The 22392-nt window shown below is 45.9% G+C and overlaps 1 protein-coding gene across 1 annotated transcript; it reads right to left on the bottom strand.

The window, feature by feature from the left end:
• Nucleotides 1-14: 14 nt before the first annotated feature.
• On the bottom strand, nt 15-22133 carry LOC123997112 (transmembrane protein 161A-like). The gene is made up of 12 exons (XM_046301170.1): nt 21799-22133; nt 21069-21172; nt 20736-20822; nt 20514-20605; nt 4067-4223; nt 3623-3774; nt 3445-3508; nt 3129-3272; nt 2906-3019; nt 2618-2792; nt 2405-2501; nt 15-1780 (listed from the first exon to the last, which is right to left on the bottom strand). The coding sequence occupies exons 1-12, from the start codon at nt 21799-21801 to the stop codon at nt 1482-1484; spliced, it is 1488 nt and encodes a 495-aa protein (XP_046157126.1). The 5' UTR covers nt 21802-22133; the 3' UTR covers nt 15-1481.
• Nucleotides 22134-22392: the final 259 nt, after the last annotated feature.

Raw genomic sequence — 22392 nt, 5'->3', positions numbered from 1 at the left:
AAACATTCAATCAATCTGATTTTTATTTTTATTTTTTTTAAACACAGAAATCACACTTTCCAAAAACAAAACGACCCAAAAGTCCAACAGCATGACACCTGTACCTTTCCAACATGACCAGTGGCAATAGAGTATAAATAAGTAAATTCATTGTTTTTTAAACCGTTGACACGACAAAATCTGCAACACATTTCAGACCTAGGTTTAAGTTTTAGGCAAGATTTGTTCTAAGCCTACATCATCCTAAAAAGGGGCAATCTGCAGTTGCTACATAAAATGTTTCACTTATAAATTGTTACCCATTGATTCTTGAAGAATATAACTTAATGCCTCATGAGCTCAGTTCAACTGTTCTACCCCATCAGAACCAAAATAAGCTTGTTTTACTCCAATGTTTGTAAACAAAGTATATAGAAAGCTATATAGCCTCAAAACACGGTTAAAACTATCATTTTGATATCATAGATGGTCAGTCCATGCATCCATAGCTCTGTCTATACATTCAAGAGTGGATACATTTTCCCTCCCCATCCCTCAACTTTTACCAAAATAGGGGCGGGGAAGGCGCTTCGTTATTGTTTCAACTGCTGATTGACGCTTTAAGTGTAAATGATTGTTTGGCAGCAAAACAAAACGCAGGAAATACTTTGTTCAAACAAATTCAACTGACAAACTTTGTTGAGACTGAAAGATGGTTGCTAATACAGGTAAGATTTGCCAAATCCAGGCTGGGCTGGAGTGTTATTGAATGATACAGATAGATAGCTGTTATCACCCGTCTACTATTTTGCAGAAAAAAAGAGATATCTTATCATTGACTCAAAATCCCTGAGTTTCCAGGCACTTAGAATTATTCACTGAATACCTCCATTAAAACACAGTAAAATATCCTCAGTGCTTTGTTTTAAAAGGTGGGTAACTAATGATTAAGGAGAATGGACGGTCGAGTGGTGATGACTGCTGAATAGACTGAACTCCACGGGTTCATTACAATCAGTACGGTACAGCAGAACTAAAGGACGAAAATAAATAAAGCATCAAGCACTTCTGAAATCAACCTCTACTAGCAAACTAGGCTGGAAGTAGTGGTAGCTTTTCCTACTAGAAACAGCTCTTTTGCAACATTTCCTAATACTATATGATAAAATAACAAATAAAAAAGTAACACTGGCTTCAAATGCATTTGTTAAAACAGAGAAATGTGATACATAGCAGTTGGACAGAATCCAGTCCACATTATACAGCATTTCATCATAGTCCTGGTCAAGGTCTAAGGGTCTGACTGGGCCCACAGGACAACAAGGTAGTAGTAGTAAGGTGTCAGCATGTCAGAAACCATCACATCCCTTCTGATATCGGTGACACCTTTGTTACAGTAACAGACAGGAGCACACACATCCTGTCCATTTGTTGTATTGAGTTTGACCTGCCTGGAACACTGGCACAGTGTTAGCTAGAGATTAAGGGTAGTGTAGTCCTCTTCAGTTCTGCATGAGGTACTGGTGGAAGTAAATGCCAAACAGGCTGCTGATGACTTGGCAGGCGGCCACCCACCAGGTGAGGAAGGCAAAGAGGCCTCTGAAGAAGAGGGGGGTGAGGACGGAGCGCAGGGCCGAGAAGCCCTCGGTTAGACGGGCCACCGTGGCCTGGATGTCCTCCTCCATGTCCTCCACCCCCTCTTCGTCCTCCTCCAGCCCTGGCAGGACGGGAGAGACCGTGGGCATTACCAGGGCAGGGGTCACCCCCGGAGCCTGCTCTGCACCACTCCATGAGAAGTCACCTGAGATACAAAAAGGTCAATAGGAACAAATGGGTGTTACAACGAGACATTTGAAAGGCACAACTGAAATACATTACATTTCCATGGATCAAGCATTGTGATGATTGTAAGAACTGTTGGTATATTCATATTGTTAAATTATAGAATGCAGATTCTCAGCATTTACGTAGGGCCACCTAAGGCCTCACTAAAAATCGGATGAGAATTTGTGGTTTGCGTACAGTTTAGCAGCTGTTACAGCAGTGTACCAAAATTATTATGCTACTAGCTCCTAGCAACGCAGTCAAATGTCAAACAGCTAACATGTAAAGTAAAATACAACAACAAAAAAGGCAAGAAATCAAGAACGGCAGGACGAATCCAATTAACAAACCAAATAGCACTGAAGCAGTATCAAAATGCAATCTATGCAAATGTACATCAGCGGAATTTACACAACAGCTAAGAATGCCATGCACAGCAGTAGATATATTATAGTGAGATATGTGAAGAATCCAGTATATAAATAAATATGCAGTGTGTATAAATAATGAAACTATTATTAGAATATAAGAAAAAGTGAGGAATCATTTTTTCCCCCCTCAAAGCTAGTTGTTGCCATGTTAGGTACTGTACATGTCTTACCAAGGGCCTTCAGAGCCAGAGTAGAGAAGAGGATGAGTAGAACAGGGACCATGTACTGCAGGGTGACTATGGTCAGGTAGCAGAACACACGGGTCACCTGGAAGGACAACAACGTCAAAAGACTCATGGGTTTAAGGTCTCATCTGGTTCTCCAAGCAACTCAAAAGAATTGCTTTCACATGAAAGCGTTGCCATTTAGATGTGTTGTCGGACCTTCCTCTGGATGTCGATGGCGGCAATGCGCCCCGCCTCCTTCTTCATCTGGTCCACCCACTTCTGGGAAAGGTTGAGGTAGGCTTGCATGTGGTAGCGGGTGAGGGCCAGCCTCAGGCAGCACAGAACCACCACTGTCCACAGACGAACACTGTCAAACACCGCACTTGAAATACTGGGAATATACACACACAAGATCTGTTAACACCTTGAGAAGGAATCAGCACAAGAGAGTGCCAAATGGTCACATTTGTAATATTGGAGTCCAGGAAACAAACACACACTTACAGGGTGACTGAGGTCTTCCCCATTGGAGCGTTCCCCAGGAAATCCCTAGCAATGGGTTTGATCCACAACACGATCACCACAACTGGGGCCAGGAAGCTCATGTGCAACAACATTCTATGGGAAGCAGAAAACAGCACAACACCCAAACAGTAAGACAGTACTAGTCAGTGGAACCAGTTGGTTATTTGGTTTCACAGTTAAATAAGTGTTTGTGTGTTCTTACTGGATGAATGGGCGGTCTGAGTTCATCTGAACTGCGTCCAGGTGGGTCTGGGCTAGGCGGAGGCCAGGGAAGGCCAGCAAAGCACCAATAAAAGCACAGATGGCAGCCAGACCCAACTTCACAGTCAGCTTGGTCACAGGGACTCTGATGGGAGTCCAAATATAATAGCAAACATTAAAGGGGCACATTTGCCAACACAGATCACTAAAAGCATATTGTCGGTCAATGAATGAATGGCAAGTATTCTATGGACCCAGGTTGTGATTTTAATTTTTGAAAAGAAACAAATTCAACTGTCCAACTAAAAGATACTTACGACCACTCAGCAAAGCCTTGATGTTTTGCGAAAACCTCAAGGTTGTCAAAAAGACTGTTAAAACCTGCAATACAAATGATGAAAAAGCCCAAACTGAAATGATAAAATTAACTAAATAAATGTGTTATACATAGCCTAATGGGGCGTGCCATAGTAGGTGTTAATGTAGTGCACATACCAGGCTCCAGGCCAAACTCCAGGTAGTCCTCTCTGACCACCAGCACCAGCATGGCCACCAGCAGAGACAGGAAGCCAAAGGCCAGGCACACCGAGCGCTCGCCTCCCTCGTCAGACCTGAAGTAGTGGCCCATCAGGGAGTGGAGGGTTTTCCTGTGAGAGTTAAGGGAAACACAGGGACAACCAGACAGTCCTTTGGAAACAAAACAGCTCCAATCAAGGAGCAGCACAATATTGATGCATTCAAGTATTTTTTGGCACAGTACATGTTTGGGTTATTCATTTACCAGGGTCCCACTTTGTAGAAAGTGACGAACACAGTTCTTACATAATAACATTGGCAAGTACAGTGAGTACAACTTGACATTGTAACATAGTTCATAATACTTTTTCAAAATTGTAATACAATTGTGGTTTTCCAGAGCGAGGGTGAACTGAAGGATACAGGCAGCAGAGAACGGTCAGCACACACCAGATGGCCCCAATGTGGACCTCCTTGGCAGGGTCCACTACACAAAAGTAGCCCTCAGTGAAAAGGTAGATGCCCATGGCATACACTGCAAAGTCAATCAACCACTGGTACTCCAGGAAGAATCGCAGTACTGAGAAGGGGAAAGGAGAGTCAAAGCAGAAACATTGTAAGGAAAAGATAAGGCCTAAAATACAAAGCCAGCTAAGGCTTGGAGGGCATTTCAGTTTGCAGTAGTGGTGAAAAAACAGCTAGCTGGAGCTTGTCTGAGCGGTCGGCCACATCCTTTCCCCTATACAAGTCCATTCCTAATTGTAACACAAAGATTACCCCTATGAAGTGTGTGTGTGTGCGCTCACAACTGTGTGGTGGTGATCAAGAGACAACAACTCTGGATATAGACACATCTGCCTTGCTCTAGCCTGACAGCCTGTAGCAAGTCAGAGCCTTAACAATCAGCATTACGTACTAGCTGTGAGGGAATTCCCAGCCGACCGCTCAGACGAGCTCCAGCTAGCTGTTTTTTCAAGGTTCTTCGAATCGTTGGGATTCTGACCTGGCTACAGTGATGGCGTGCGTACCAGTGAGCTGCGAGGCCTTACGCACCTCTCACATCCTACAGTCGTCCAACCCAGCTCCAGGCCTTCTCAGCGGTCAGGGAGTGACCACACTAGGGTTGGGTGATAACCAGATTTTTACGAGGACCTGCGTCATGTGCAGGAAGAGATCAGGAGGGCGTACTCACCACCGCTGGAGCACCATTTCTGCCGCTACTCTCCTGACCGTCACCACTCTAGGCCTCCCCGGTTAGAGCCATCATCCCCACCTTGGGAGTGCCAACACAGCCTATACTCCCCAAGTCAGCCAGGCTCCCTACTCCACGAGAGACACTACTCCACGAGAGACACTACTCCACGAGAGACACTACTCCACGAGAGACACTACTCCACGAGAGACACTACTCCACGAGAGACACTACTCCAGGCCTCTCCAGCCAGAGCACTTGCCACCTCCATGGGACCGTTGGGACTTCCACTATGTCCAGAGGTGACCCAGTTATTTACCACATCGTCGTCACTCAGGCCCCCCTGGCTGGAGGCATATATACAGTTGAAGTCGGAAGTTTACATAGACTTAGGTTGGAGTCATTAAAACTCATTTTTCAACCACTCCTCAATTTTCTTGTTAACAAACTATAATTTTGGCAAGTCGGTTTCTTTGTGCATCACACAAGTCATTTTTGCAACAATTGTTTACAGACAGATTATTTCACATATAATTTACTGTATCACAATTCCAGTGGGTCAAAAGTTTACATGCACTAAGTAGACTGTGCCTTTAAACAGCTTGGAAAATTCCATTCCATGGCTCGTGATTAGGCGAATTCACATAATTTGAGTCAATTGGAGGTGTACCTGTGGATGTATTTCAAGGCCTACCTTCAAACTCAGTGCCTCTTCACTTCACATAATGGGAAAATCTAAAGGAATCAGCAAAGACCTCAGGAAAAAAAATGTAGACCTCCACAAGTCTGGTTCATCCTTGGGAGCAATTTCCAAAACGCCTGAAGGTACCACGTTCATCTGTACAAACAATAGTAAGCAAGTATAAAAACCATGGGACCACGCAGCAGTCATACAATGCAGGAAGGAGAAGCGTTCTGTCTCCTAGAGATGAACGTACTTTGGTGCGAAAAGTGCAATCAATCCCAGAGAAATGTCCTTTGGTCTGATGAAACAAAAATTGAACTGTTTGGCCATAATGACCATGGTTATGCTAGGAGGAAGAAGGGGGAGGCTGGCAAGCCAAAGAACACCATCCCAACCGCGAAGCACAGGGGTGGCAGCATCATGTTGTGGGGGTACATTGCTGCAGGAGGGACTGGTGCACTTCACAAAATAGATGGCATCATGAAGATGGAAAATTATGTGGATATATTGAAGCAACATCTCAAGACATCAGTCAGGAAGTTAAAGCTTGCTCGCAAATGGGTCTTCCAAATGGACAATGACCACAAGCATACTTACAAAGTTGTTTCAAAATGGCTTAAGGACAAGAAAGTGAAGGTATTGGAGTGGCCATCACAAAGCCCTGACCTCAATTCTACAGAAAATTTGTGGGCAGAACTGAAAAAGCGTGTGCGAGCAAGGAGGCTAGTCCTCTACTCGCAGTGGGGACTCCCTGGTGGTCGAGGCAGATGCTCAGGTGTCCAAGGTTCGACTGTCTGCTGCCCTGAAACCTTCAGCCATAAAGTCTCCAACCCCCTCCTGCTCCGGAGCCCAAACTAGCAGTGGATTATTCACCCATGCCTAGGATGGAGGAACAGCCTGCAGTTCAGATGTTGGGGCCTCCCCCACCATGGTCGGGTGGGATCAGTCCTACCCGGCCTTCAGTCTCTGAACTTAGTTGCAGGTTCACACTGTTCTGACTTAGGTTCCGGGACTTCTGCCTTAGAATGGAATATGACTGGGGGCCTAGCACTATGATCCCTGCACTAACAGCCCCTAAGTTTGCTGCTCTGCCAAGTCCTAAGCAACTTACCCAGATATGTCCCATGTTTGCTCCACCGTCAGGCCGGGGGCCCCTGCAGCTCCCTAGCCCACCAGGTTTAGAGACGCGTAAGAGCTAAGTCCTCAGTTAGCTGCCCCGTTTGCAGTCTCCTGCCTTAGTTGGACGGCAGATCCCTAGCTGGCCAGGCTTTCAGCTTCCTGACCTGCTAGGACACAAGTTTCCTGTGCTAGGCCCTCAGTCTTTACCACCAGGTCCTCAGTTGTACTAAGTCCGCTTTCTCCTGCCCTAGTCAGCCCCCAGTCCCTAGCCCATGTGAGTAATCAGGTTCCTACACCGCTAGGCTCAGTTACCTAATCTACCAGTAGGCCCAAAGATCTACCACTCTCCCAGCCCTTAGTCGTTCTCCCTGGTAGGTCCAGGGTCAGTTCACCCTGGCAGGTCCAGGGTCAGTTCACCCTGGCAGGTCCAGGGTCAGTTCACCCTGGCAGGTCCAGGGTCAGTTCTCCCCGGCAGGCCCAACGTTATCAGTACTAGGCTCCCAGCCATCTGCCGTTCTAGTTTCGCTGTCTCCAGCTTTAGTTAGACCTCAGTCCACTGCTCTGCCAAGCTATAAGTTCTCTGCCCCACTAGGTCTGCAGCCTCTGCCCTCAGTTGGTCCACAACCCCCAGCCTTAGTCAGCAAGGAGACAGCTCAGTGCTACATGCCAAACCACTTGTCCTAGTTCTAGGCCCTTGGTCTCCTGTCCCCTTAGGATCCGGGTTATCTGCTCCTCTAGGTGTGTAGTCCCTGCCTCTAGCCAGTTCGCAGCCTGTCCTAGCGCGAGGCTACAAGTTCCCTGCTCAGCTAGTTTTGTAGCCTCCCGCTATACCTGGCTTGCACTGCTAGGCCCTCAGCCCCCTGACCCAGGGTGGCTGCTGTCTCCAGTTCTGGAGGGCCGCCGGCCTCCTGCACTGGTTGACCCTCCGTTCAGTCGCAACTCGGAGACCACCTGACAGTCTCCGAGCCTGCACCTGCCTCCGGATCGTCTAACTTCGGTCTGTAACGTCTGAACCGTTTGGGTTAGCTACACACTAATATACAGTACTAGTCAAAAGTTTGGACACACTCATTCAAGGGTTTTTCTTAATTTTTTACTATTTCCTACATTTTAGAATAGTGAAGACATATGGAATCATGTAGTAACCAAAAAAGTGTTAAATCTAAATACATTTGAGGTGAGATTCTTCCAAGTTGCCACCCTTTACCTTGATGACAGCTTTTCACACTCTTGGCATTCGCTCAACCAGCTTCATGAGGTAGTCACCTGGAATGCATTTCAATTAACAGGTGTGCCTTGTTAAAAGTTAATTTGTGGAACCTCTTTCCTTCTTAATGTGTTTGAGCCAATCAGTTGTTTTGTGACAAGGGGCTAAAGTGGGCTAAGTCCATATTATGGCAAGATCAGCTCAAACAAGCAAAGAGAAACATACACAAACGTCATATACAGTCCATCATTACTTTAGGACATAAAGGTTAGTTAATCCGTAAAATTTCAAGAACTTTGAACGTTTCTTCAAGTGCAGTCGCAAAAACCATCAAGCGCTATGATGAAACTGGCTCTCATGAGGACCGCCGCAGGAAAGGAAGACCCAGAGTTACCTCTGCTGCAGAGGGTAAGTTCATTAGAGTTACCAGCCTCAGAAATTGCAGCCCAAATAAATGCTTTAGAGTTCAAGTAACAGACACATCAACATCAACTGTTCAAAGCAGACTGCATGAACCAGGCCTACATGGTCGAATTGCTGCAAAGAAACCACTACTAAAGGACACCAATAAGAAAAAGAGACTTGCTTGGGCCAAGAAGCACGAGAAATGGACATTAGACCCGTGGAAATCTGTCCTTTGGTTTGATGAGTCCAAAATTGTGATTTTTGGATCCAACCGCCGTGTCTTTGTGAGACGCAGAGTAGGTAAACAGATGATCTCCGCATGTGCAGTTCCCACCGTGAAGCATGGGGGAGGTGGTGTGCTTTGCTGGTGACACGGTCTGTGATTTATTTAGAATTCAAGGCACACAATCAGCATGGCTACCACAGCATTCTGCAGCGATATGCCATCCCATCTGGTTTGCGCTTAGTGGGACTATAATTTGTTTTTCAACAGGACAAATGACCCAACACACCTCCAGGTTGTGTAAGGGCTATTTGACCAAGGAGAGCGATGGAGTGCTGCATCAGATGACCTGGCCTACACAATCACCTGACCTCAACCCAATTGAGATAGTTTGGGATGAGTTGGACAAAAGAGTGAAGGAAAAGCAGCCAACAAGTGCTCACCAAGACCACTGGAAAATCATTCCTCATGAAGCTGATTGAGAGAATGCCAAGAGTGTGCAAAGCTGTCAACAAGGCAAAAGGTGGGTTCTTTGAAGAATCTAAAACATATTTTGATTTGTTTTTAACACTTTTTTGGTTGCTACATGATTCCATGTGTTATTTCATAGTTTGAGGTCTTCACAATTATTATACAACGTAGAAAATAGTAAAAGGAAAAATCATTGAATGAGAAGGTGTGTCCAAACTTTTGACTGGTACTATATGGAGACTGTTTAATGCCAAAAATATGGGGTTAAATACATGTAAAAAAATCATGTTTCCTGATCTTTCTTATCTCTCAGATATAGGAGAACAAACTTCTTTTTGATATATTTGGGGGACTGTTATTCAATGTGCTTCTATGTGCTAATAGCAGTAAGACCCTAAATCATTTCAAATTGTTAAAAACATTTTTTTTTAGTTCAAGGGGTTTTAAACTCAAAATCAAAAAGCTAAATGATCCTTGATATGACCTTCTTAAAACAATTCCATATAGCTTAGTAGAACCCCCCCTCCAGTGGATTAGAGACTAAGTTAGAGACTAAGTCCCCCAGTACAGCCTTTTTCAAGCTGTTTGGATTTATATAAGAAATCCAAGGGCAGCTGTAAAAAAGGCCATGCCTGTGCACGGGACTTTCCCGCAGTCCCTTAAGGGTGGATCACTCTCCATCACAGCTGTCCATCACAGCCCCTCGTTTTCAGCCAATCAGTGGGCTTGGACACGCATGTGGACACTGCACCTGCCCATTCTAGCTGACACAAGAACACAGGTTTTGGTGAACAAGTTACTTTACTACATTTGTATTTGTAGTACTGCTGTAATTATGCACCTAATTCCCTTGTATATTTAGGACGGCCTACAGCTGGTGGAAATTGTGTACATCATTATTGCATTGCTTGCATGAGTATTTATGCACAATATGTTAGTTTAGAAATTGTTATTTTATAGCTTGTAATGTTTGCACATTCTACCACTGCGCATTCATGGTTCTCACTAGTGCTATGCAATGGCGAGTTTCTAGAAGTTTCAGACGGTCCTCGAAGCTCGCTCGCGCGTGCAGTCTGATGTACGACTCTGTAGGACCAGAGACAGACCAGATAAGATCTACATCAGACCAGAGAGAGAGGGCTATAAATCGTGCCTGTCCGAGTTATTAGTTCTCTCTCTCTGCTATGTGTGTATGTAATGCCATTATGTAAAGATCCTGTTGTATTGCTACATTATAGTAGATCTTATCTGGTCTGTCTCTGGTCCCACAGAGTCGTACATCAGACTGTGCAAGTGCGAGCTTCGAGGACCGTCTCCGAAACTTTTATCAGGTTCTAGAAACATGCCATGGCATAAGACTAACGCAAACTATGAATGCGCAGTGGTAGAATGTGCATACACTACAAGCTATACTATACTAATTTCTAAACAAACATATTGTGCGTAAATACTTATACAAGTGATGTAATAATGATATACAGTGGCAAGAAAAAGTATGTGAACCATTTGGAATTTCTGCATAAATTGGTCATAAAACTTGATCCGATCTTCATCTAAGTCACAACAATAGACAAACAGTCTGCTTATACTAATATCACACAAACAATGATTTGTTTTCATGTCTTGATTGAACACACCGTGTAAACATTCACAGTGTAGGGTGGGAAAAGTATGTGAACCCTTGGATTTAATAACTGGTTGACCCTCAATTGGCAGCAATAAACTCAACCAAACATTTTCTGTAGTTGCGGACCAGACCTGCACAACAGTCAGGAGGAATTTTGGACCAGTCATCTTTACCAAACTGTTTCAGTTCAGCAATATTCTTAGGATGTCTGGTATGAACCACTCGAGGTCATGCCACAGCATTTTAAAATCGGGTTGAGGTCAGGAATCTGACTGGGCCACTCCAGAAGGCGTATTTTCTTCTGTTGAAGCCATTCTGTTGTTTGATATACTTCTGTGTTTGGGGTCGTTGTCTTGTTGCATCACCCAACTTCTGTTGAGCTTCAATTGGTGGACAGATAGCCTTACATTCTCCTGCAAAACGACTTAATAAACTTGGGAATTCATTTTTCCGCCGATGATAGCAAACTGTCCGGGCCCTGAGGCAGCAAAGCAGCCCCAAACCATGATGCTCCCTCCACCATACTTTACAATTGGAATGAGGTTTTGATGTTTTTCTCCACACATAGTGTTGTGTGTTCCTTCCAAACTCAACTTCAGTTTAATCTGTCCACAGAATATTCTCCAGAAGGGCTGTGGAACTTCCAGATGCTCTTTTGTGAACTTCAGACGTGCAGCAATGTTTCTTTTGGACAGCAGTGGCTTCATCCGTGGTGTCCTCCAATGAACACCATTCTTGTTTAGTGTTTCACGTATTGTAGACTCATCAACTGAGATGTTATCATGTTCCAGAGATTTCTGTAAGTCTTTAGCTGACACTCTAGGATTCTTAACCTCATTGAGCATTCTGCACTGTGCTCTTGCAGCCATCTTTGCAGAACAGCCAGGAGAGTAGCGACAGTGCTGAACTTTCTCCATTTATAGACAATTTGTCTTACCGTGGACTGATGAAAATCAAGGCTTTTAGAGATACTTTTGTAACCCTTTCCAACTTCATGCAAGTCAACAATTCTTAATCTTAGGTCTTCTGAGATGTCTTTTGTTCGAGGCATGGTTCACATCAGGCAATGAGTCTTGTGAATAGCAAACTCAAATTTTGTGTGTGTTTTTTATAGGGCAGATCTAACCAACATCTCCAATCTCGTCTCATTGATTGGACTCCAGGTTAGCTGACTCCTGACTCCAATTATCTTTTGGATAAGTCATTAGGCTAGGGGTTCACATACATTTTCCAACCTACACTGTGAATATTTAAATGATGTATTCAATATAGACAAGAAAAACACAATAGTTTCTTTGTTATTAATTTATGCACACTGTGTTTGTCTATTGTTGTGACTAAGATGAAGATCAGATCAAATTTTATGACTAATTTATGCAAATCTCCAGGTAATTCCAAAGGGTTCATACTTTTTCTTGCCACTGTACACAATATACACCAGCAGTAGGCCATCTGAAATATTCAAGGGAATTAGGTGCAGGATAACAGTAGAGCTATAATACAGACCTATAGACTAAACAGCTAAGCATTACTAAACAGCATAAAATCCCCAGTCGTAGACCCCACAACTTACTTTCCTGGATGCACATACAATGTTCCTTGAGTAAACAGTAAACTAGGTCACCAGCCAAAACTTGTGTACTCTTCTTGTGACATCGATAAAACTCCGAGCTACAACGGGCAGGTGCGGGGTCCACATGCGTGTCAAAGCCCACTGATTTAAAATAATCATGTAATGGCGCCGTAGGGGATGGCTGCCGTTTTATGGGCTCCTAACCAACTGTGCTATTTTGTGTGTTTTTTTCACATTGTTTGTAACTTATTTTGTACATAATGTTGCTGCTACCTTCTCTTATAAGATGAGCGGTGGGGGAGTGTCCATTTGTGAATAACAGCTAGTGCACAATGTCTAATATTAAGGTAGTCTCGAGGTATTGCTCACCTGAGGTAGTGTACCTCATGATAAGCTGTAGACCACACTATCTACCAAGAGTTTACATCTATATATTTCGTAGCTGTCTATTTACCACCACAATGCTGGTGCTGGCACAAAGACGTACAGCTTGTTGAGTGCAAAGGCCATATGCAAACAGGAAAATGCTATTCAGAAGCGACGCACCTAGTGGCCGGGGACTTTAATGCCGGCAAACTTGTGTCCGTTTTACTTCATTTCTACCTGCATGTCACATGGGCAACCAGAGAGGGAAAAAAACTATTGTTCACCTTTGCTCCACACAGAGGTTCATACAAAGCTCTCTCCCTCACCCTCCATTTGGCAAATCGGACCATAACAATCCCGATTCCTGGTCACAAGCAAAAACTAAAGCAAGAAGTACCAGTAACTTGCTCAATACAGAGGCGGTCAGATGAGGCGGAAGCTAGGCTACAGGACTGTTTTGCTAGCACAGTACACGCTGATTCTGTGAGCGAGTTTATTAGCAAGTGCACCAGTGATGTTGTACCCACGGTGACAACTAAAACCTTCCCCGACCAGAAACCGTGGATTGATAGCAGCATTCGCGCAAAACTGAAAGCGCGAACCACTGCTTTTAATCATGGCAAGGCGACCAGAAACATGACCGAAGACAAACAGTGTAGCTATTCAATCCGCAAGGCAATCAAACAAGCTAAGCGTCCATAAGTAGAGTCGCAATTCAACAGCTCAGACATGAGACGTATGTGGCAGGGTCTACAGTCAATCACGAATTACAAAAAGAAACCCAGCCCCGTCGCAGACACTGATGTCTTGCTCCCAGACAAACTAAACAACTTCTTTGCTCACTTTGAGGACAATACAGTACCACGGACACGGCCCGCTACCAAAATCTGCGGGCCCTCCTTCACCGCAGCCCACGTGAGTAAAACATTTAAAAGTGTTAACCCTCGCAAGGCTGCCGAGCAAGACGGCCTCCCTAGCCACGTCCTTGGAGCATGCGCAGACCAGCTGGCTAGTGTGTTTACAGACATATTCAATCAATCCATATCCCAGTCTGCTGTTCCCACATGCTTCAAGAGGGCCACCATTGTTCCTGTTCCCAAGAAAGCTAAGGTAACTGAGCTAAACGACTACCACCCCGTAGCGCTCACTTGCGTCATCATGAAGTGCTTTGAGAGACCAGTCAAGGATCATATCAACTCCACCCTACCTGACACCCTAGACCCACGCCAATGTGCTTACCACACCAATAGGTCCACAGACGACACAGTCGCAATCACACTGCCCTAACCCATCTGGACAAGAGGAATAGCTATGTAAGAATGCTGTTCATCGATTACAGCTCAGCATTTAACACCATAGTACCCTCCAAAATCGTCATTAAGCTCGAGACCCTGGGTCTCAACCCCGCCCTGTGCAACAGGGTCCTGAGCGTCGACGGGCAGCCTCCAGGTGGTGAGGGTAGGAAACAACATCTCCATCCCACTGATCCTCAACACTGTTGCACCACAAGGGTGCGTTCTCAACACTCTCCTGTACTCCCTGTTCACCCATGACTGCGTGGCCATGCACGCCTCCAACTCAATCATCAAGTTTGCAGACGACACTAGTGGTAGGCTTGATTACCAACAACGATGAGACGGCCCACAGGGAGGAGGTGAGGGCCCGCTGAGTGTGGTGTCAGGAAAATAACCTCACACTCAATGTCAACAAAATAAAGGAGATGATCGTGGACTTCAGGAAACAGCAGAGGGCGCACCCTCCTATCCACGTCAACGGGACAGTAGTGGGGAAGGTGGAAAGTTAAGTTCCTCAGCGTACAAATCATGGACAAACTGAAATGGTCCACCCACACAGACAGCGTGGTGAAGAAGGCGCAAGAGCGCCTCTTCAACCTCAGGAGGCTGAAGAAATGTGGCTTGTCACCAAAAAACAAACTTTTACAGATGCACAATCGAGAGCATATCACTGGCTGGTACGGCAACTGCATCGCCCACAACCGTAAGGCTCTCCAGAGGGTAGTGAGGTCTGCACAACGCATCACCGGGGGGAAACTACCTGCCCTCCAGGACACCTACACCACCCGATGTCACAGGAAGGCCATAAAGATCATCAAGGACAACAACCACCCGAGCCACTGCCTGTTCACCCCGCTATCATCCAGAAGGCGAGGTCAGTACAGGTGCATCAAAGCTGGGACCGAGAGACTGAAAAACAGCTTCTATCTCAAGGCCATCAGACTGTTAATCAGCCACCACTAAAATTGAGTGGCTGCTGCCAACATACTGACTCAACTCCAGCCACTTTAATAATTAAAAATTGGATGTAATAAATGTATCACTAGTCACTTTAAACAATGCTACTTTATATAATGTTTACATATCCTACATTACTCATCTCATATATAAACTTCCGCACTCAACAACCCGGTCGCATTCCGCTCCACAGGTAGTATCACATTTTCATTTAATTTCATCACAGTACAACGGTTTGATTTGTTTGATGGTAGCTAGCTACATAGCTAACTACATAGCCGTCTTTGTATCAAAGATAATTGTGTAGTCTAGAGCGACTTTCTAGGTTAGCTAGCCAGCTATTGTCGTTCTTTTAACGCAACGTAACGTAATCAACACTGCTAGCTAGCCAGCTAGCCCCCGAATAACTATTACACTCAACGGAACGACTTGATTAGTGCAGTGTCAACAACGCAGCCACTGCCAGCTAGCCTACAAAGTCAACAACGCAGCCACTGCCTGCTAGCCTACTTTAGCAGTACTGTATCATTTTAATCATTTTAGTCAATAAGATTCTTGCTACGTAAGCTTAACTTTCTGAACATTCGAGACGTGTAGTCCACTTGTCATTCCAATCTCCTTTGCATTAGCGTAGCCTCTTCTGTAGCCTGTCAACTATGTGTCTGTCTATCCCTGTTCTCTCCTCTCTGCACAGACCATACAAACGCTCCACACCGTGTGGCCGCGGCCACCCTAATCTGGTGGTCCCAGCGTGCACGACCCACGTGGAGTTCCAGGTCTCCGGTAGCCTCTGGAACTGCCGATCTGCGGCCAACAAGGCAGAGTTCATCTCAGCCTATGCCTCCCTCCAGTCCCTCGACTTCTTGGCACTGACGGAAACATGGATCACCACAGATAACACTGCTACTCCTACTGCTCTCTCTTCGTCCGCCCACGTGTTCTCGCACACCCGAGAGCTTCTGGTCAGCGGGGTGGTGGCACCGGGATCCTCATCTCTCCCAAGTGGTCATTCTCTCTTTCTCCCCTTACCCATCTGTCTATCGCCTCCTTTGAATTCCATGCTGTCACAGTTACCAGCCCTTCCAAGCTTAACATCCTTATCATTTATCGCCCTCCAGGTTCCCTCGGAGAGTTCATCAATGAGCTTGATGCCTTGATAAGCTCCTTTCCTGAGGACGGCTCACCTCTCACAGTTCTGGGTGACTTTAACCTCCCCACGTCTACCTTTGACTCATTCCTCTCTGCCTCCTTCTTTCCACTCCTCTCCTCTTTTGACCTCACCCTCTCACCTTCCCCCCCTACTCACAAGGCAGGCAATACGCTCGACCTCATCTTTACTAGATGCTGTTCTTCCACTAACCTCATTGCAACTCCCCTCCAAGTCTCCGACCACTACCTTGTAACCTTTTCCCTCTCGCTCTCATCCAACACTTCCCACACTGCCCCTACTCGGATGGTATCGCGCCGTCCCAACCTTCGCTCTCTCTCCCCCGCTACTCTCTCCTCTTCCATCCTATCATCTCTTCCCTCTGCTCAAACCTTCTCCAACCTATCTCCTGATTCTGCCTCCTCAACCCTCCTCTCCTCCCTTTCTGCATCCTTTGACTCTCTATGCCCCCTATCCTCCAGGCCGGCTCGGTCCTCCCCTCCCACTCCGTGGCTCGACGACTCATTGCGAGCTCACAGAACAGGGCTCCGGGCAGTCGAGCGGAAATGGAGGAAAACTCGCCTCCCTGCGGACCTGGCATCCTTTCGCTCCCTCCTCTCTACATTTTCCTCTTCTTTCTCTGCTGCTAAAGCCACTTTCTACCACTCTAAATTCCAAGCTTCTGCCTCTAACCCTAGGAAGCTCTTTGCCACCTTCCCCTCCCTCCTGAATCCTCCTCCTCCCCCCTCCTCCCTCTCTGCAGATGACTTCGTCAACCATTTTGAAAAGAAGGTCGACGACATCCGATCCTCGTTTGCTAAGTCAAACGACACCGCTGGTTCTGCTCACTGCCCTACCCTGTGCTCTGACCTCTTTCTCCCCTCTCTCTCCAGATGAAATCTCGCGTCTTGTGACGGCCGGCCGCCCAACAACCTGCCCGCTTGACCCTATCCCCTCCTCTCTTCTCCAGACCATTTCCGGAGACCTTCTCCCTTACCTCACCTCGCTCATCAACTCATCCCTGACCGCTGGCTACGTCCCTTCAGTCTTCAAGAGAGCGAGAGTTGCACCCCTTCTGAAAAAACCTACACTCGATCCCTCCGATGTCAACAACTACAGACCAGTATCCCTTCTTTCTTTTCTCTCCAAAACTCTTGAACGTGCCGTCCTTGGCCAGCTCTCCCGCTATCTCTCTCAGAATGACCTTCTTGATCCAAATCAGTCAGGTTTCAAGACTAGTCATTCAACTGAGACTGCTCTTCTCTGTATCACGGAGGCGCTCCGCACTGCTAAAGCTAACTCTCTCTCCTCTGCTCTCATCCTTCTAGACCTATCGGCTGCCTTCGATAATGTGAACCATCAGATCCTCCTCTCCACCCTCTCCGAGTTGGGCATCTCCGGTGCGGCCCACGCTTGGATTGCGTCCTACCTGACAGGTCGCTCCTACCAGGTGGCGTGGCGAGAATCTGTCTCCTCACCACGCGCTCTCACCACTGGTGTCCCCAGGGCTCTGTTCTAGGCCCTCTCCTATTCTCGCTATACACCAAGTCACTTGGCTCTGTCATAACCTCACATGGTCTCTCCTATCATTGCTATGCAGACGACACACAATTAATCTTCTCCTTTCCCCCTTCTGATGACCAGGTGGCGAATCGCATCTCTCTGCATGTCTGGCAGACATATCAGTGTGGATGACGGATCACCACCTCAAGCTGAACCTCGGCAAGACGGAGCTGCTCTTCCTCCCGGGGAAGGACTGCCCGTTCCATGATCTCGCCATCACGGTTGACAACTCCATTGTGTCCTCCTCCCAGAGCGCTAAGAACCTTGGCGTGATCCTGGACAACACCCTGTCGTTCTCAACTAACATCAAGGCGGTGGCCCGTTCCTGTAGGTTCATGCTCTACAACATCCGCAGAGTACGACCCTGCCTCACACAGGAAGCGGCGCAGGTCCTAATCCAGGCACTTGTCATCTCCCGTCTGGATTACTGCAACTCGCTGTTGGCTGGGCTCCCTGCCTGTGCCATTTATCCCCTACAACTCATCCAGAACGCCGCAGCCCGTCTGGTGTTCAACCTTCCCAAGTTCTCTCACGTCACCCCGCTCCTCCGCTCTCTCCACTGGCTTCCAGTTGAAGCTCGCATCCGCTACAAGACCATGGTGCTTGCCTACGGAGCTGTGAGGGGAACGGCACCTCAGTACCTCCAGGCTCTGATCAGGCCCTACACCCAAACAAGGGCACTGCGTTCATCCACCTCTGACCTGCTCGCCTCCCTACCACTGAGGAAGTACAGTTCCCGCTCAGCCCAGTCAAAACTGTTCGCTGCTCTGGCCCCCCAATGGTGGAACAAACTCCCTCACGACGCCAGGACAGCGGAGTCAATCACCACCTTCCGGAGAAACCTGAAACCCCACCTCTTTAAGGAATACCTAGGACAGGATAAAGTGATCCTTCTCAACCCCCCCCCCTTTAAAGATTTAGATGCACTATTGTAAAGTGGCTGTTCCACTGGATGTCATAAGGTGAATGCACCAATTTGGTAAGTCGCTCTGGATAAGAGCGTCTGCTAAATGACTTAAATGTAAATGTAATATATACAGTTGAAGTCGGAAGTTTACATACACTTAAGTTCGAGTCATTAAAACTTGTTTTTCAACCACTCCACAAATGTCTTATTAACAAACTATAGTCTTGGCAAGTCAGTTTGGACATCTACTTTGTGCATGACACAAGTAATTGTTCCAAAAATTGTTGACAGACAGATTATTTCACTGTATCACAATTACAGTGGGTCAAAAGTTAATCAACACTAAGTTGATTGTGCCTTTAAACAGCTTGGAAAATTCCAGAAAAGAATGTCATGGCTTTAGAAGCTTCTGATAAATGATGTCAATTAGCCTGACATCATTTAAGACAATTGGAGGTGTACCTGTGGATGTATTTCAAGGCCTACCTTCAAACTCAGTGCCTCTTTCCTTGACATCAGAGGAAAATCAAAAGAAATTAGCCAAGAACTCACAAAAAAATTGTAGACCTCCACAAGTCTGGTACATCCTTGGGAGCAATTTCCTAACGCCTGAAGGTACCACGTCCATCTGTACAAACAATAGTACGCAAGTATAAACACCATGGAACCACGCAGCCATCATACCGCTCAGGAAGGACAAGCGTTCTGTCTCCTAGAGATGAAAGTACTTTAGTGCGAAAAATGCAAATCAATCCCAGAACAACAGCAAAGGACGTTGTGAAGATGCTGGAGGAAACTGGTACAAAAGTATCTATATCCACAGTAAAACTAATCCAATATCGACATAACCTGAAGGCCGCTCAGCAAGGAAGAAGCCACTGCTCCAAGACAATTATGTGGATATATTGAAGCAACATCTCAAGACATCAGTCAGAAAGTTAAAGCTTGGTCACAACTGGATCCTGGACTTTCTGACGGCCTCCACTGGTGGTAAGGGTAGACAACAACACATCTGAAGCGCTGATCGTCAACATGGGGGCCCATCAGGGGTGCGTGCTTAGACCCCTCCTGTACTCCCTGTTCACCCACGACTGGAAGGTCTGATCACAGACAACATTGAGACAGCCTATCGGGAGGAGGTCAGAGACCTGGCAGTGTGGTGCCAGGACAACAACCTCTCCCTCAACGTGACCAAGACAAAAGGAGCTTATCGTAGACTACAGGAAAAGGAGGGCCTACCACACCCCCATTCACATCGACGGGGCTGTAGTGGAGAGTTTCAGATAACTCGGTGTCTACATCACCAACAAACTATAATGGTCCAAACACACCATGACAGTCGTGAAGAAGACCAGTTGCATCACCACCTGGTATGGCAACTGCTTGGCATCCGACCGTAAGGCACTACAGACTATAGTGCGTAAGGCCCAGTGCGTAAGGCCCAGTACATCACTGGGGCCAGGCTTCCTGTCATCCTGGACCTATATACTAGGCGGTGTCAGAGGAAGGCCCAAAAAATTGTCAAAGACTCCAGTCACCAAAGTCAGACTGTTCTCTCGGCACGGCAAGGGGTACCAAAGCGGCAAGTCTAGGTCCAAAAGACTCCTTAACAGCTTCTACCCCCTAAGACTGCTGAACAATTAATCAATTGGCCACCCAGACAATTTATATTGACCCCCACCCCCTTTCTTTCTTTTTACACTGCTGCTACTCACTGTTTATTATCTATGCATAGACACTTTACCCCAACCTACATGTGCAAACTACCTCGACTAACCTGTACCCCCACACACTGTCTCAGTACCGGTACCCTCTGTATGTAGCCTTATTGTTATTTTATTGTGTTACTTTTTATTTTATTACTTAAGTGTATTTAGTAAATATTTTCTTAACTCTATTTCTTGAATTGTTGGTTAAGGGCTTGTAAGTAAGCATTTCACAGTAAGGTCTACACAAGATATATTCGGCGCATGTTACAAATACAATTTGATTTGATCTTTGATTGTCCGAAAATGATGGGCTATGATTGACAGCTAAGATTGAGAGATAGCCACCCTAAAAGGATTTTTGGGAAAGTCCCGTGCACAGGCATGGCCTTTTTTGTTTTTACAAGTGGTGCTTTTGTTTATTTACCAAGGGCATCAAGGACGCCGACTGGAGCTTTTTCTAAGTGAAGGTCAATGTCCTTGGGAACTGTGAGAGGCTTGCTGTCCCCGTTCTGTCTCCTACAAAACAGAAGTAGTCAGCAAACATTTCCTTTAACAGCCAGTCAACCACCATAAGAGTGATACAAAGGCAGCAGACACCAGTTGTACTGTATCATCATGCCCCCTCCCACCTGTCCCCAGCTCACACCTGTCTCTCTTGCTGGGCTTGCTGGGCATCTGTTTTCCAGCTAGGGCACACAGCTCTCCCTCAGAGGGGTGTTTGAACCGGAAAAGACTGAAAGGATAAAGTAAGATTTGTTTAAAAAATACATACACACCCCAAGTAAGTTATTAGCTAGTAGTAGGGTCACAGTTGTTCTTTCAAATAAATAGCCCCTGATAAGGTCTAAGAGTTTATCATGGCCTTATGATCATACCAGGAATGTCAAGACCCTTACCATGAAGTCAACATTACCAAGACATAGCTACACCCCATCTCCAAAGCCACTTCTGTATATGACATTTGTGTACATGACTTTACCTGCCATTGCACAGGAGCCAGCGGGCAAATGAACAGTGTGGAGCCATTCTCTGCATGATGCTAGCAGCCAGCAAGCTGACCACCAGCTGCACTCCAATCAGCGCCTGGTCAGTGAGAGAGAACACACACACACTTGGTTAATCAAACTAAAGTACAAAAATGTGTTAACCCAACTTTTATATACAGCCAACATGGAATTTCCAGATACATTTTTCATCTGACACATCAGCTGCTCTGCATTTCAAAGGAGTCGCTACTAACGTTACATCTGCCAAAGGGTGGGGGGCGCACTCCCTACCGTGTCAGTCATTCAACTTTTCAACGAAGAAACCAAATCCTCTACAGCCAATGAAATAAATTGCCCAAGATAGCCACGACAGGAGGTATAGTGGCTGTGAAGGTTTAAGTTAACCATCCATGACAGCAGCCCAAGCAAGCTAGCTAACTTATTGTACAACGTGTACATAACTAGTCAAATTAATTGGAAATAGCTATTTATGCTGCTAGCTAACTTCAAACTGACACCCAGCCAGCTATCAACTTGCAGGGAACCTATAGCTAGCTAACTTCGTTCCTTCACAGGTAGTTGATCATGCTAAGCTAGCTAGCTAGGCTAACTATTTTGTAGTCAAATACGTGTAACAGTGGCTAAAAGCTAGCTACAAGCATTAGCTAGCGAAGCTTTACATGCAGGGTGCAAGTAGCTACAGCAAAATATTTATCTACTCACCATCTCTTCAATTATCCGAAGTTTTTTTCGTAGTGTTAGCTACACACGCGTGTAGGTAGCTTTCAGTGTCTTGACAGCTGATGACATGTGAAACTCGGGCTGCATTCAGTACATAAAAACGTAATAGAACGTTTCATTTGAACCAAAACAGGGCTGTACACCAGGAGCGCGTACGTATCTCAAAGTCTGTTCAGGAACGTAAAAGAACGTTTTGGGAAAACGTGTGTTCAATACAAACTGTTTCGCAACGTAGCAAGCGGCCATGCTAATTGAACGCACCCCCTGATTTGGGTTCCACGATCCTCAGAAAGACAAGCGTTTTCATTGGATCGAGAAGCATGTTGACGATTTAATTGGATACCCTTATAAAATATTCAAAAAAATTGGAAGATTTCCAGTAAAAAATATTCCTCGGTCACAATGGCTGTGTTCGAGAGCATCAAAACCGTGATGTATCTTGGGTAAATTGTGACTGACTGATCTTCAAATAATATTGAGTAGTTATTTAGACTGCAAGGTGATTTGTAGATCAGTCAGCCTCGACTCTCATTTCAAGTCGGCTACAAGGTCGAACGCACCCAATAACAATAATCA

The sequence above is a fragment of the Oncorhynchus gorbuscha genome, linkage group LG15 (assembly GCF_021184085.1).
Source record: "Oncorhynchus gorbuscha isolate QuinsamMale2020 ecotype Even-year linkage group LG15, OgorEven_v1.0, whole genome shotgun sequence".
NCBI classification, from domain to species: Eukaryota; Metazoa; Chordata; class Actinopteri; order Salmoniformes; family Salmonidae; genus Oncorhynchus; species Oncorhynchus gorbuscha.
This window is presented reverse-complemented; position numbering and strand designations above follow the sequence as displayed.

Coding starts and splice junctions, on each gene's coding strand:
- LOC123997112 (XM_046301170.1), bottom strand. Junction 20,823..21,068: donor TGGCTCCTGTGCAATGGCAG/GTAAAGTCATGT, acceptor TTATCCTTTCAG/TCTTTTCCGGTTCAAACACC. Junction 3,509..3,622: donor GGAGTTTGGCCTGGAGCCTG/GTATGTGCACTA, acceptor TTTGTATTGCAG/GTTTTAACAGTCTTTTTGAC.